A 13,649-nucleotide genomic window follows, 5' to 3' on the forward strand; every position below is an offset into this window, starting at 1 on the left:
TGATTTGAAAAGAAATTAATTATACCAAAAAATTAGGAATATTTTATAAAGGAGATACGAAGAAAATGTATTTCGTCAAAATCTTTTTTGAAATTCTTAATATTGCAATATGTAGCTGATTGAAAGCTGATCAACTTTTGTTCGAAACATTTCATTGTCCGATTATAGGAAGTGCGTGAGAACTTGCAGGACTGATTTTTAGACCATCCTGTATATCAGGTACTCAGCTTTTTATTATCAACGAAGCCTGCTCCAAAACTATTCGGCGATCTCAGACTTGTAAATCATTTACAGAGATCACAAAAATGAAAGTCGTAGAGACATTCTATTCTAACGGACAATAGTAATAAAAAGATGAGTAAGAAGGAGCAATAAAGTTTCTCATAAAAAAAGGAAATTTTGCACACTCGTTTATTTAACTTGGTAAACCCATAAACGTATAAATTTTCGCGAAATCGTACATAATAGTACTATTGCCGTTACACCGCAACTTTTATTATAATAACTCCTTTTACAACACATAACGCTCAAATAGGCGAAAAACAACATAACGAAAACATATTCGCAGTATCTTCAAATTTATTGTAAATGCACAAAAATCTGAATGACAGAACAGCTACGATGTCGTTGAAGAAGAAATTGAAAGTAACCATTTATGTTGGCATCGCGCAAGAAGAAAATGACCAAATAAAAGGAAAAGCGTGCAAATTTGCAAATAGAACGAGATTTATCATCTAGACTCTATTGTTTATTTATTTACACCGACGTTATCATAGCTGAATTATCACACGAATGATACAAAGAAGTCGGAGTGCATGTTTATTTGATTAAATAGAATAACCCCCAGCGTTGCAGATAAAGTGGTAAATAGGTCCATGTATATCACTATGTTTAATATTTACAATAATAGCTGCAACGCTTGTTGTTTTTTCGATTTATCGAAGGAATATAGTAAAATGGAACATCTCGGCAGCATAGATTTTATATAACGTTTGTAAGCAACAAATAATTCTAAATAAGACTCATTTGTATAATTCTCCAAGGATAATCGATTAATCTTGTAAGAATAATTGACATGGTACATTAAAGATCTGTGATTACATTTCTCATCTATTCTTCATCTTCTACGTAGGTAATTGTAAAATAATAAAAAATGATAGAACGTCATTCGTATGCAAAATGCAAATATTACCAATGACAAAAATGAATAATTAAAAAATCGGTTGTCTACTTAACAGTAACTCGTAATGTAAAGTGTATGCGAGTGTACTTTTGCATAAAATTACACGTAATTAACGAACTGTTACACATACGTAATTAACGACGTGTGAAATATACACGATCTTCCATTTCGATGATACGTAACGTGTGATGATTATTATAGTTTTACATATTACGTGATCGATTGCGTTTAGTTACACCACGATATCGTAACGAGAACTTATCTACTTAAGTGTCTATTAACTATCCAAACATTCGAAATTAACTATGTCGCGTACGTGATTTTGATAATCATGCAATCTCAACTTAATCAAAATACCAAGAAATTTATTACATGAAAAACGTAATTCTCATCTGATTGTTCATTCTTCTTTATTTCCCTTATATCTAAAAATTATTTTCCTCAAGAAATTTTGCACCTGATGTTTAAATAGATAAATTGCGAAAGAAGAATTAACAATTATTTACACTTGTAATCCTCTAAGAATAAAACGTATTTATGTAGAAGAGATACGACAGGCAAGGAAAGCCACAGGAAAAATGGAAAATGTCAAGTTCTAGGATTTCTCAAAAAATGGAAATTTATTTTTCAGTATACAATGTCGCAACTTTACATTTTCTCATAGATAATATTTTTTCATTGTATTAAAATGAAGAATTCTATTCCACGTTTTATTCCGCATCATCTTCAACTTTCACTTACAATTTTAAGTAATACACGACACATTAAACTGTAAAAAATGAAAAGTACATTATGCACAATATAATTTCTTACAACTACGGTAAACTTCAGGAAAATTTTTATTCAAATTGATGCAACATAGCCAGTGATGAAGAACACGAACAAGAGCATACGAAAGTATGACGCAAGATCAAAATTCGTTACAACTGACATTCCCATTTTATCCCGTGTGCACTTCACATACGTATCCAATATATTCATAAAAGATTTCTACAAGTTTTGAGTTTCCCGAGCAACTGTATAATACCAGCTGTTATATCTTCACTATAACTAGTTTTTGTCACTTTTTAATTATATAATTACTAGCTTTTATTATGCAAAATGAGGTAGAAAATGAGATGGAAGAACACCATAATTTCGAAGCAGACACAAGGTCAGAATAGTGGTACTCGAGCAGTGAAGCTTGATCGCAAAATCACTCGGTTCCCAGATTTCATGTAAAATGGCTATTTTAAGCGCGGCCGCTAATGTTTTTTTACGCGGCCGATGCGCTCGAAAAAACAAACATTGAAGTAGGACAAGGAGCGATTAGGTAACGCAGAAAGCAGATCGACGTCGACGCGCGAGAGTAATCTACGTCACGACGCCTCTCGACTGCCGTCTCTGATAATCGTCGTCTCCAGATTAGAACGCAATGACTATACACTTTTCTCAAGACACGTTACATGCGAATCTTGAAAAAACGATTCCGCGTTACGTCATCCATTACGCTTGCGATCGTTCGACGACATATACACATAATACGAGGCGTACCCATAGAGCAAGTTCCGTTAACAAATATATTACCGTCGCGACGCTGCAATCGCGAATAATCCTCAGACTGTAAAGGTGGATATTTTACGCGCGAACAATTTCGACCCACTTGAAGATTTCTCGAACTGCCGAAGTTAATCGTCGTTTGATTGGTCACTCGAGTAATAGTACGGAAGTCGAATATAGTGGAGCCACAGAAGTTAACTTCGATCCATTGTCTGTAAAAGGTCGAAGACCTGTCCTAGATCCATGTGAAACTTCGAAGCCAGACGATCCTATCGGATTCATAAGAAGCATCTTCTGAATCCATGCGCGAATCAAAAGCATCGAGCCGTGTTAGGAATTTCGAATTATCGATGGGCTCCGATCTCCGAGTCTACTCGATGACGAGAATGACATAACGTGTTAGATATCCACGTTATTCTCCCTTCCCTGCAAAAGAAAAAAGAAAGAAAGAAAAGATGAAGAAATGACAGAGCACGAATTTTAACGCAATACTTCTTCTAGTATTTTCTTGTAATTGACGTTATCGAATTTCGTTGAATTTAATGTTACGATTACGAGAAGGAAATTCTAAATGAATTTTATTTGTTTAATATATTTTTCGTCGCCATTTCTTGTCTGGTTCTCTAAAAGTTCCAAAATTATCCAAAGTTCAAAGAAATTGAAACAAAGAGCGTGAAGCAATTACTAGATAAACATCTAAGTAACAGAATTTAAACGAGAGGTTCGTCTTGAAAAGGCTAACGAAATTAAATTCTCAACTATCCAATATAAGTTTAATCGAATTTAAGTCGCGTTAATTACCAATAATTAAACCACAGGCGTGGTCTAGTATTGAATATAATGGAGGTTTAATCAACTCGAATGCTACGTGGAATAATTACTTTCAAGGATACGTGTCCTCGAAACGAGACTCGTGTTCCAATAATGTGTCGTCGTGCCAAATTCGAGATTCTCACGCGTTTTAATGAAATCGACGCGTTGGTGTTACGTCGACTACTCGCTCTATGGATATAAATTGGGGAGTCCATTTAAAGTATCTGCTTTCGTTCATTTTTATAACATTTTTTGTCGTGCAAGTATTCGATGTTTAACAATGTCGAAGAAACGAAATAGCAAGGAAGAAATATTCATAGAAAAACAGCGTGATCATTATTTGAAGCAATTAATTATTCAATGCATATAGATATGCATCGATGATATACGTTTCATATGAATATTTATGGGGATTCGTGATTTTATAAACTGACTAGACAACTCTATAGATCAAAAAATAGAGAAAGTAACGACATTGTAAACTTATTCTTTAATTAGAAATTATTCTTTAAAATTCTCATTACAATTTACTACTATTTATGTGAGGTGAAACAGTAATAATACGTTTCTGGACAACGGAATTGAGAAATCTTCGTTTCACTTCGAACTTTCACTTTGTTTCATCTTCGAAATATATTTTACATTTTTGCGTGTACAACGTACATTTTTGCAACTTTAGCTCTCCATTAAATGCCCGAAAATTCGCACTTTGCCAGACATTCTAATTTGAAAAACTTCAGTTCTTCGTCGATTCTTTTTTCCTATGCCTCCCCAAAGAATAAAATTTAGATTGATGTCAGTCATTCGCGCATATTTTTTTAATGGCTTTTTAAATACAAACACGGAATATTTGTAGTCACCGGTTCTTCACCACGTTCTTCGATAAGTAAATATTTAATAAGTAAATAATAAAGTAAATATTTCATTTTCCATGCTCTGATTTATTTGTCGATGGCTTAGTAGGAGATAAAATTTTCGTCAAAGAAAAAAACATCGATACATCGATAAAATGTGCATTCAATGGAAACCGATATCGGTTGTATGAATAATCACGACCAGATGCAAGGCAATAACTGATCGCTTCGCGGTTTCATCATGACAAATAAGAGCTTTCGTTCAACGATATTTACAATTTACTCTTATATTAGAGAATATCACACGCGTCGAATGACACATATCAAACAGATATCGGAATCTATACAATATGTGACATTCGTAAATTATCACTTCTGCGAACACTTTATTCAGATATTCCGTTATCCATTTTCTTGGGCGTAACGGTAAAACGAAAAATGCCAAAGATACGAAAGCAACTGTAACAAATTTATACTATATTTATATTATATTATGCTATATTATTTATGCTATAAGATGAGGTTATCATGCTGCAAAACAAGAATAGGTTTATTATCAATCATCAACGTAATCATTGCTTGTTAATATCCCATTTCAATAAAGAAATTGATAAAAGATTGAATTTATTACTCAAAGAAGCTGATTTTAATTTTGCTCCTTATCACACGCGTTAATACTCATCCATCATACTTTCACGTATCTTGGCACTTTTTCAAAGTTAACCACGTATAACATTTCAACTGCGTAGAATTAAAGACGACGCTAGAAGTCAAGGTACTGTTCTTACTTTTATTACAACTTATAAAAATCATGATATATAGTAATCAAGACGTTGATTATTAAACCGTGGAAAATCCTATACCGACGTTAAATATAATTCAGTTTTACTCTTTATTTATATAGACATATATAGACTGCATATATAGACAAACTATATATGCATCGAATGAATAAATATTCATATCTTTGCTAATTACGACAGGTGTACCGACACATTTAAAAAAGAAACGATTAGCTGAATAACGCTATTACGAACAACTCTGTAAAACGATGATCTTTTGAACGCCGTGAAGACACAAAAGAAGATGAACAATTCGATTATTTGCAGGGTGAAGGAACGAAGAGAGAGAAGGAGGAAAATTTCGAGAAACTTGGAAGTAACGTACAGGAGGTTTACCAATCGTAGGGAAGCTTACAATCAGCGGATTTGCGCGGAATGTCGAAAAACAATATTTATATCGGGCGAAACGTGGGCAAGAGACTGTTCGACGAAGATACTTGTGCGAAATATTATTCGAACGAGGGCCTACGTGATTCCGTGTACGTGCTCGTCGATTCGTAGAGAAGGTGTAAGGTCAGTTTCCAGCGATCTCCGTCTCCCACTTCTTCTTTTCGGATCGCGCTCTCAGAATGAAAGTAGCGACTAAAAGACGTAAAAATAATCCGCGTTGTTTTATTTATAGACTGTGAAACTTGTAGACTGGCGGAGACGCCGATCGACGGCCTACGTTGCCTCTCTTCTACCGAAGAATCGAGCGAATGACGAAAATCGAAAAGAAGGACGGTTTTATTCGACTAACTAGTTACCCGATATCGAAACTATTAATTTCTAACTAATTACGTGTAAGTGTTAAATTAGACTGCGGATTTTTATGCAGATACATAGATTTTGTATATCGAGTTATCACGTTTTGCATATTTCTTTCTAAATCGAGTTTTATCTGCTGCAATGTATGATTCATGAATGTGATTCACTATACCTTGGTATAATAATCGTCGTGCAATCGGCTTATCAGTTTATATCAAATATAACCGTTTATAATCTGAATCTATATTCATAGTACCTTGAGCAAGTGTACACAACGGTAAGAATCAGATAAGAATGAATTCTACTCCGATTTATGTCACTGAAACAAGAAATAGGAAAAGAGTTTTGCCGTTTTCGGAAGAAAAATCTTGGTCATGATGCAGTATTGAAGATTTCAAAGATTCTGAGGCATAGATACGTCCGTGAAAGGACCGGAAAAGACGTTCATTTGGCCAGATAAACGGTAACAATTTACGGCAGAGAACCTTGAAAAACTATCGTTGATTCTTGCAACGAAAATTGTGAGAACTAAATGCCGATACGTAAGAACATAATAATTCGTATTTCGTAAATATAAGTATAATATGCATGTATTATGTACGTATATGCATTCTGCATTATGTGGCGTATACCCTTACATAATATGGTATATTTTCTACACATAAGTTGAATATTCGAACACGCTTTAGCCGCATAAAAATCCGCAGTCTATTAATAACGCTTACATAGTTCTTAGAACAACTACATGAATGATTTTAATTAAAGTGCTGTGTATATCTTTTATTTTTTTCTCTCTTTTAAAAAAGCAATACTTATCTCTTGTTTAAGTATGCATAATGATATTTTATTTATCGTTCTATTAACGTTCATCTTGTGATTGCATTTTCTCTGTTGAAGATCTATGCCTCGTGGAGGAAGAATCTGATTTAAGGAAAATCATTATTTACCGCGTTCAAAGCTTCCCAGTGGACTTCGAACTTTTTTGGATATCCCAAGTTACGGTTACAATCTGTTCAAGACTTTTGCAATTACTAATTATATGAATTACCTTACAACGATACGCAAAAGTATTGGGATATTTATCATAGAAAAACTTTTATACAAGCAATCTTATCTTACCACATTGTCGTACATTAGTACATTATTACACTTTTGCTGACGTATTCTTCCCATTTATTACTTTGATCGATCGATAGTTTAGTGAAGCGTCTAAAACCCTAAGTAAAGATTTACCGACGTGAACATTATTAAAACTAGTTATCTGAGTATTTTCGTTACTAAATTAAATGCGTATCTAAATGAAAGAAATGTTAATCGTGAACTGGCAAATTATTAAAAAGAGATCCTTTAAATTGTATAAAGCAAAAAAGAGGATATCAAAAGGCAGAAGAAGGTAAACATCGATTACGTCGCCTCGTTACCCGAAGTATATTTCCAGAATGTCATTAAAACACGGGATGAAAGAATTAAGCGCTGTGATAATGAATGAGATTGTTTTCGGATGAAGAAACTTGCTTACAATTAAGAAAAGTAAATTTAGCCAAAATTAATCTCTAACGGAGAGGTAGCGCGTAGAACATTAATTAAATTTATGGAACAGGTGATTCAGTCGCGTTTCTCGAAGCTTGAAAAATAACGTTTCTTTAAATTATTCGTGTCGCTTCCTATTCGCTGCGAAGGATCTTGCTGAAAGATCCTAAAAGATTAAGAAGACGACGCAAACAGCACTGTAATGCATTTACAGGACCATATAATTTCTTGCAATTATTATTTAAGTATTAGGTTGTTCCAAAGGTTACTTTCGTCTTATAAGGAAACAACACAACATTTTTTGTTTTATATTATTTTATTGAATTATGTATAATCATAATAACAGAAATAGAACAAAATGAATCACACATAATTCAATAAAACAATATAAAACAAAAAATGTTGTTCATTCGTTATTTCGGTAGTGGACAGGTGACATAAGACAATGAAAAGTCTTTGTACGAACGTATGTACTATTTGACCTTGTTCTAGAGTTATAGTCACTTTTATATTACAATAATCCACGACAGTTTATCATCGTAGAGGGTGATCGAAATGACCACCCACGGTTCACACGCAAGATTGCAGTTATCGTGTCAGAAAATTTCGCAGTCTTTCAAAAATTCCAGGTGTGTGTCGAATAATACAGACCGACGATAGCCACTTCGAACACTTTCTACGAAGATAAGCAGTTTCGAATTAAAAATGGCTATAAATTTCGTAACAAGGTCAGACGGGGATACCATACATGTCCGTATGAACTTTCTTCGTTGTTTCCATGCCTCCTGTCCATTCCTGAAATCGGTTGTCTATGTCATGAAACACCCTGTACAAATATACAGCACAATACAAATGAAACGGGATACGTACGTAGTAGTTTTCTATCACAAATGTTGAAATACTTTCGTGACCCAGAATACATAGCACCAGCAGTAGCATGCATAAAACAATATCTCACTTTGTCTCGACATTTTCCTTTGTCCCGCTTTTTCCTGATCGTTAAAATTACGTATCAACGATGCAACGTACCTGTATGCCGCAGTGGAATGAGCGTGTAGAGTCAGCATGGAAAAGTACATAATATCCGCCTCCCGTTATTTCCAAGAATTCTATTTCCATTTAAGAATAAAATTATAATACTTTCTATTTAAACCATCGTGGAATATTGTTGAATCTCGAGAGTTGCTTTGGAAATCCGAGATGAAATGATGGTGAAGAAAAAGATATATGGAGGGTGCAGCGGAATAACACGTACAAACGAGCACGAGGTGATTCCTTGTGAAAAAATAAGAACAAAGTATGGAATAAAATTTGTTCGTTTAAGGTTTAGTTTCTGAGAAAATCGAGTTTGAAAATTTAGCAAGTATGAGATCGACATAATCGTGCTGCTGAAGTTTGTCGGCAAAAATTCGATACGTACATTTGAACGTTTTAGATGAGTTTCTTAAAAAACTTATAATTCTTCTCCTCTTTTTTTCTTTTTTTTTCTTTTTTGTTTTCATGCTTTGGTGTGTGCCTTTTGCCACTGGCTATGTCGCGTTAATTTGAATTCGAATTTTTTCGAGTTTTACAGTAGTTATGGGAAATTAAAATGCACAACGTACTTCCCACGTTTTACTGTTTGATGTATGTTTAATGTATTAATTTAAGACTGTAAGTAAAAATGGAAAAAATAATGCGGAATAAAATAATGAATAAAATGTTTTATTTTGATATAATACGTACGAAAAAGTATGAAGTTGTGACATTCTATGTAAAAAAATAAATACTCGATTCCCGACAAAATGCTAAAACTCGATATTTTCCCTTCTTCTCCTAGATCCTTCGTATGATACGAAAGAAAACATTCCAAATTTCATTAAACGTCGCTTGTCTCATCTTGAGTCTCCTTCGCCCTAAAATCCTCTTAATTCGTTTAGAAACGAATAAGTCTCGCGATTAATCCCTGGAAGATTGCGATTCAGTATAAATATTTTGGGAAAGCAACCCCGGCGAGTGTCGTCATCTGCTGGTTATCAACCGGTGTAGCCAGCCAGGATCGTTCGACAAAGCCAGTCTCGACTCTTCCTTCGTTGCGGAACGTTGTTGATCGCAAAACACGCGTGCACGCGAAAATCCGCCTCGAATATCGCGAAACAGATCGCAAATGAGTTTGCAAATATACATGCTCTAACACGTTGTCAGCAGTTTCATGTTCATTCTAATTAGATTTTTTTGTTTCTTTTGGTGTCAGCAAGAGCATATTGGAACGAAGATGAAAGTTTAATGAATGTTCTTCAGGTTCTTCCCTTCCTTCAGATGGATACGTTTATTCGCAGTTCCCTTTAGGAATATATAATCGGCAGAATGAGTAGTTCTAAAGATACGCGTACCTGGTTTGTCAATCCTTTCGTTTGATGTTTGTTGTTACTTTTAAGTGAATCCTTTCGGAAGTAATTAATCGCGTTAACTCTTTCATTCTTAAATGATTTAATAGCTAGGAACACTTTTATCTGTCATTTCTGTTTCTTATTCTATTTTTTCTTTCTTTTTTTTTTTAATCTATCACCGTTGTCATTTCAATTTTAATCGTTCAAATACGAATAAAAGAAGAAATCCATCTCTCTGAATTAAACGAACAAAGAAGCACAGCCGTTTAAAAGAGAAATTGATACAGATTTGCATACGTGTTTTAACGGCATCAATTTCGATTATCACGCACTAAGAAAGTAAAACATTTATTGGCTCGATACGAAGCTTCTTTCTAGAGCATGGTCACTCGGCTGTACTATTTCCCCCGAGGACCTTCGTTCTGCCGATATAAATCGATCGGTCACTTAAGCATTCATGCAGTGCCTCCACATAATGGTCGTATCTTGTGCATTATAGATCGCACGTGCAAACGAAATGCACAATTTCGATATTTGCTCGTGAGATCTATACGCGAACATTATATCCAGATATTTATTTACGATAGAATGTGCAAGCATATCGTAATCCTCGTTCAAACGTTTCTCTATCCATTTGTCTGCTAATGAACAATGGAATGTTTCGCGCAGAAGACAAAGGGTCCTGTAATATGGGTACAATGAATACAGAAATCAATGAAAATGAGATTAACGAAAGATTGAACAAGGCGAATTCCATCGAGGAATTCTACGCCGGTACCGGCGTCCTTGTCACCGGAGCGACAGGTTTCGTGGGAAAAGGTCTCCTAGAGAAATTGATGCGCATTTGTCCGCGTGTCACCGTCATCTTCATACTTATCCGCCCGAAAAGTAACCAAACGATAGAGCAACGATTTAAGAAGCTCATAAACGATCCCGTGCGTAGGTTTGAGGCTCTCGTTGTCTTCGGACGCCTTTACCAAGCCGAACTCATCAACTCCGCGTCTTTCTTTTCTTCTTCAGATCTACGATGGCGTGAGAGCGAAATATCCGTCGGTTCTCGGCAGAGTACAACCCGTAAGGGGTGACGTGAGCCTGCCAAATCTAGGTCTCTCGCCGGAAGACAGGAATCTGTTGCTGAAGAAAGTGAACATAGTGTTCCACATCGCTGCCACGGTAAGATTCAACGAGCCGCTGAGGTCGGCTGTTAATATGAATACGAAAGGCACTGCTCGTATCATCGAACTGTGCAAGGAACTGAAACACGTAATCAGCATCGTCCACGTTAGCACAGCTTACAGCAACGCGAATCTACCGCAAATCGAGGAGAAAGTATACACGTAAGAACAAATGACGCGTGAATGTTGTTCCGCGGTTCGGCTTGCGACCCTGGCATGTGACGAGTATGTTAGCTTATTCGTAATTTTGCAGCACGAGTTTGGAACCTACTATGGTGATCAACATGTGCGACAAACTGGACATCGAATTGATCAACATGTTAGAGAAAAAGATCTTGGAAACTCATCCGAACACGTACACGTTCACGAAGAATCTAGCAGAGCAGATTGTAGCTAGCGACAGCAAAGGTTTGCCAGTTGCGATAGTACGGCCAAGTATAATCGGTGCCTCGCTGGAAGAACCGTGTCCTGGCTGGCTAGAGAATATCTTTGGAGTTACAAGTATTTCCACAGATTTTACGATAATTTGTTTGATGCTCTTTGCATCTCGCATAAGTAGAGTTAATCAATTTGCCCCCTGCACGAGAGAAATTAGCTGTAACATTCCATACGTCGTTATTAAAGATTTGAACCTATTCAAGATCATTGTTGTTATCATGTACATATACGTATCTTTTTTTTTTTTTTTTTTTGCTGACAATTGGAATTATCCTTTCTAGATATCTATTTATCGCGAGTAATTTCTACAGAGATTTAATGTTACAGATATCTTTCTGCAAATCAGCAAAGGTTCTGCGAAAGCTATATGGGGCAGGAAGGACGCGAGATTGGATTTAGTGCCTGTGGATTTCGTAGTCGACACGATAATGTGCGCCGCGTGGCACGTCACGCTACATCATCGCGATAATGAAGTTAAGGTTTACAACTGCACGAGTAACGCGTACCCTTTTAAGTAATGTTTGTTGCGAATTCTTATCGACTAACGTGATTCAATTATCATCAGAGTATCCGAAAAATTTTAGTTCATTCGATTGACACGAACAAAGGTAAAATATAAAAGTTCACTTTTACTCGCAATACCTCAATTTAGAAGACTAGAAAGATAATTAAGATTATGTAATATTTCTTATTCCCAAGTTACTCTGATGGTAATAAACTGTATCTCAAATATAATTCGATCGATTCTATATCCATAAACGTTGCAATTTTCAAGATGGGGTCAGATGAAAGATGCCATCGTTAAATGTAGCATAGAAACGCCGCTGAACGGTACGCTGTGGTACCCGGGTTGTCCGATGGTAGCTAACAGATATATTTATAACGTCCTCAACCTAATCCTGCACGTTTTGCCTGCGTTCGTCATAGACATCTTTTTAAGATTTCGCGGTAATAAGCCAATGTAGGTTTTTTATTGTTACTGCAACAACGAGGACAGTTTCTCTTTTTGTAGTAGTAATCTTTGTCCCTATCTATAATAATATTCAAAAATGGCATTTCAGAATGATGAAAATTGTCAAATATTGCCATCAACTCGTAACAGTGACAGCGTATTTTACCATGCACGAATGGACCTTCCAAAGGGATAACATTACCGACATGGTAAAGAAAGTGAAAACGTTGAAAGACGGCAATGTCGTGAAACTAGACTTGCAAGATATGAATTGGGAGAAATATATAGCAACATACATGATGGGAATTAAGAAATTCATTCTGAAAGAAGATCTTGAATCTATGGATGTTGCCAGACAACGATTATCAAAGTGCGTATAGAATGTATCTACGTATTAAAAAATGGGAACTAATATAAATATTTTTATATTTTCATTTATTTCAGGTTGTACTGGATACATCAGACAACTCAAATATCCGCTATAAGCTTTCTACTATGGATAATATTACGCGTTACGTACTGATCATTTAAACGTTATTCCTTCTACTTAAATGAAAAAAAAAAGTAAATAAGATTTTATGAAAAAAAGGAATCATCATCCGCTTCATTTATAATCAGGTCACTTCATTTATAGTATTGCATGTTTTGTCTATAAAGTTTTAATAAGGATATATGTATTTATACGCATACGCTTTGCAATTTGTAAACAATTCATACATGACAATTTCTATACTTCATGCTTGTGTGTTATCTTTGAATACACGTATCTTCGAAGATCCTTCCATTAAATTAAAACACAAAATAAAATATGCTGAAATATTTAATTATTAATTTGTTCTCAAAGATTCTACGTCATGCCTTTGTGTAACGTTAAACAACAAAACATAATTATATAGGGAAAGATAATAATATGTACAACTAATATTTTGTACATTATATCCATTCGCGAAATATAAACATTTTTCCGCATGATAATACAGATTTCCTTCATTCTCCATCAAACAAAAGCACGAGGAATAACTATTCGACGGCAACAAAAATTTCCCGATAAAGAGTTTATTGAACAATAAACAATGATGATAAAAAATAAATATCTTTTAAAATAAGATTGTTCTAAATTAATATCTTTCTGACATCATTTATCCTAAAAACTTACTTTGATCTCTAAATTATTTGTTTGTAAACCTTGTAACTCTTTGACCAGTGT

At 34.9% G+C, this 13,649-nt stretch overlaps 1 protein-coding gene across 8 annotated transcripts in view; it reads left to right on the top strand.

The window, feature by feature from the left end:
- The window catches only part of LOC139995646 (putative fatty acyl-CoA reductase CG5065), a 45,830-nt gene extending 32,796 nt beyond the window's left edge, over window positions 1–13,034 (top strand). For 3 of the 8 annotated variants that reach the window (XM_072019284.1, XM_072019283.1, XM_072019282.1), the window contains 9 exons: window positions 5,499–5,744; window positions 5,854–6,013; window positions 10,547–10,812; window positions 10,898–11,214; window positions 11,306–11,553; window positions 11,818–12,004; window positions 12,266–12,451; window positions 12,552–12,812; window positions 12,887–13,034. In XM_072019284.1, the coding sequence (XP_071875385.1) occupies window positions 10,567–10,812; window positions 10,898–11,214; window positions 11,306–11,553; window positions 11,818–12,004; window positions 12,266–12,451; window positions 12,552–12,812; window positions 12,887–12,965 (1,524 nt within the window). In that variant the 5' untranslated portion in view covers window positions 5,499–5,744; window positions 5,854–6,013; window positions 10,547–10,566 and the 3' untranslated portion in view covers window positions 12,966–13,034. Of the gene's footprint in view, window positions 1–5,498; window positions 5,745–5,853; window positions 6,014–9,176; window positions 9,884–10,464; window positions 10,813–10,897; window positions 11,215–11,305; window positions 11,554–11,817; window positions 12,005–12,265; window positions 12,452–12,551; window positions 12,813–12,886 lie in introns of those variants that run through there. The other 5 variants (XM_072019285.1, XM_072019279.1, XM_072019281.1 and 2 more) reach the window with 5 other exon arrangements.
- The last annotated feature ends 615 nt before the right edge of the window (window positions 13,035–13,649 follow it).

Source organism: Bombus fervidus, chromosome 16 (assembly GCF_041682495.2).
Source record: "Bombus fervidus isolate BK054 chromosome 16, iyBomFerv1, whole genome shotgun sequence".
Taxonomy (NCBI): domain Eukaryota; kingdom Metazoa; phylum Arthropoda; class Insecta; order Hymenoptera; family Apidae; genus Bombus; species Bombus fervidus.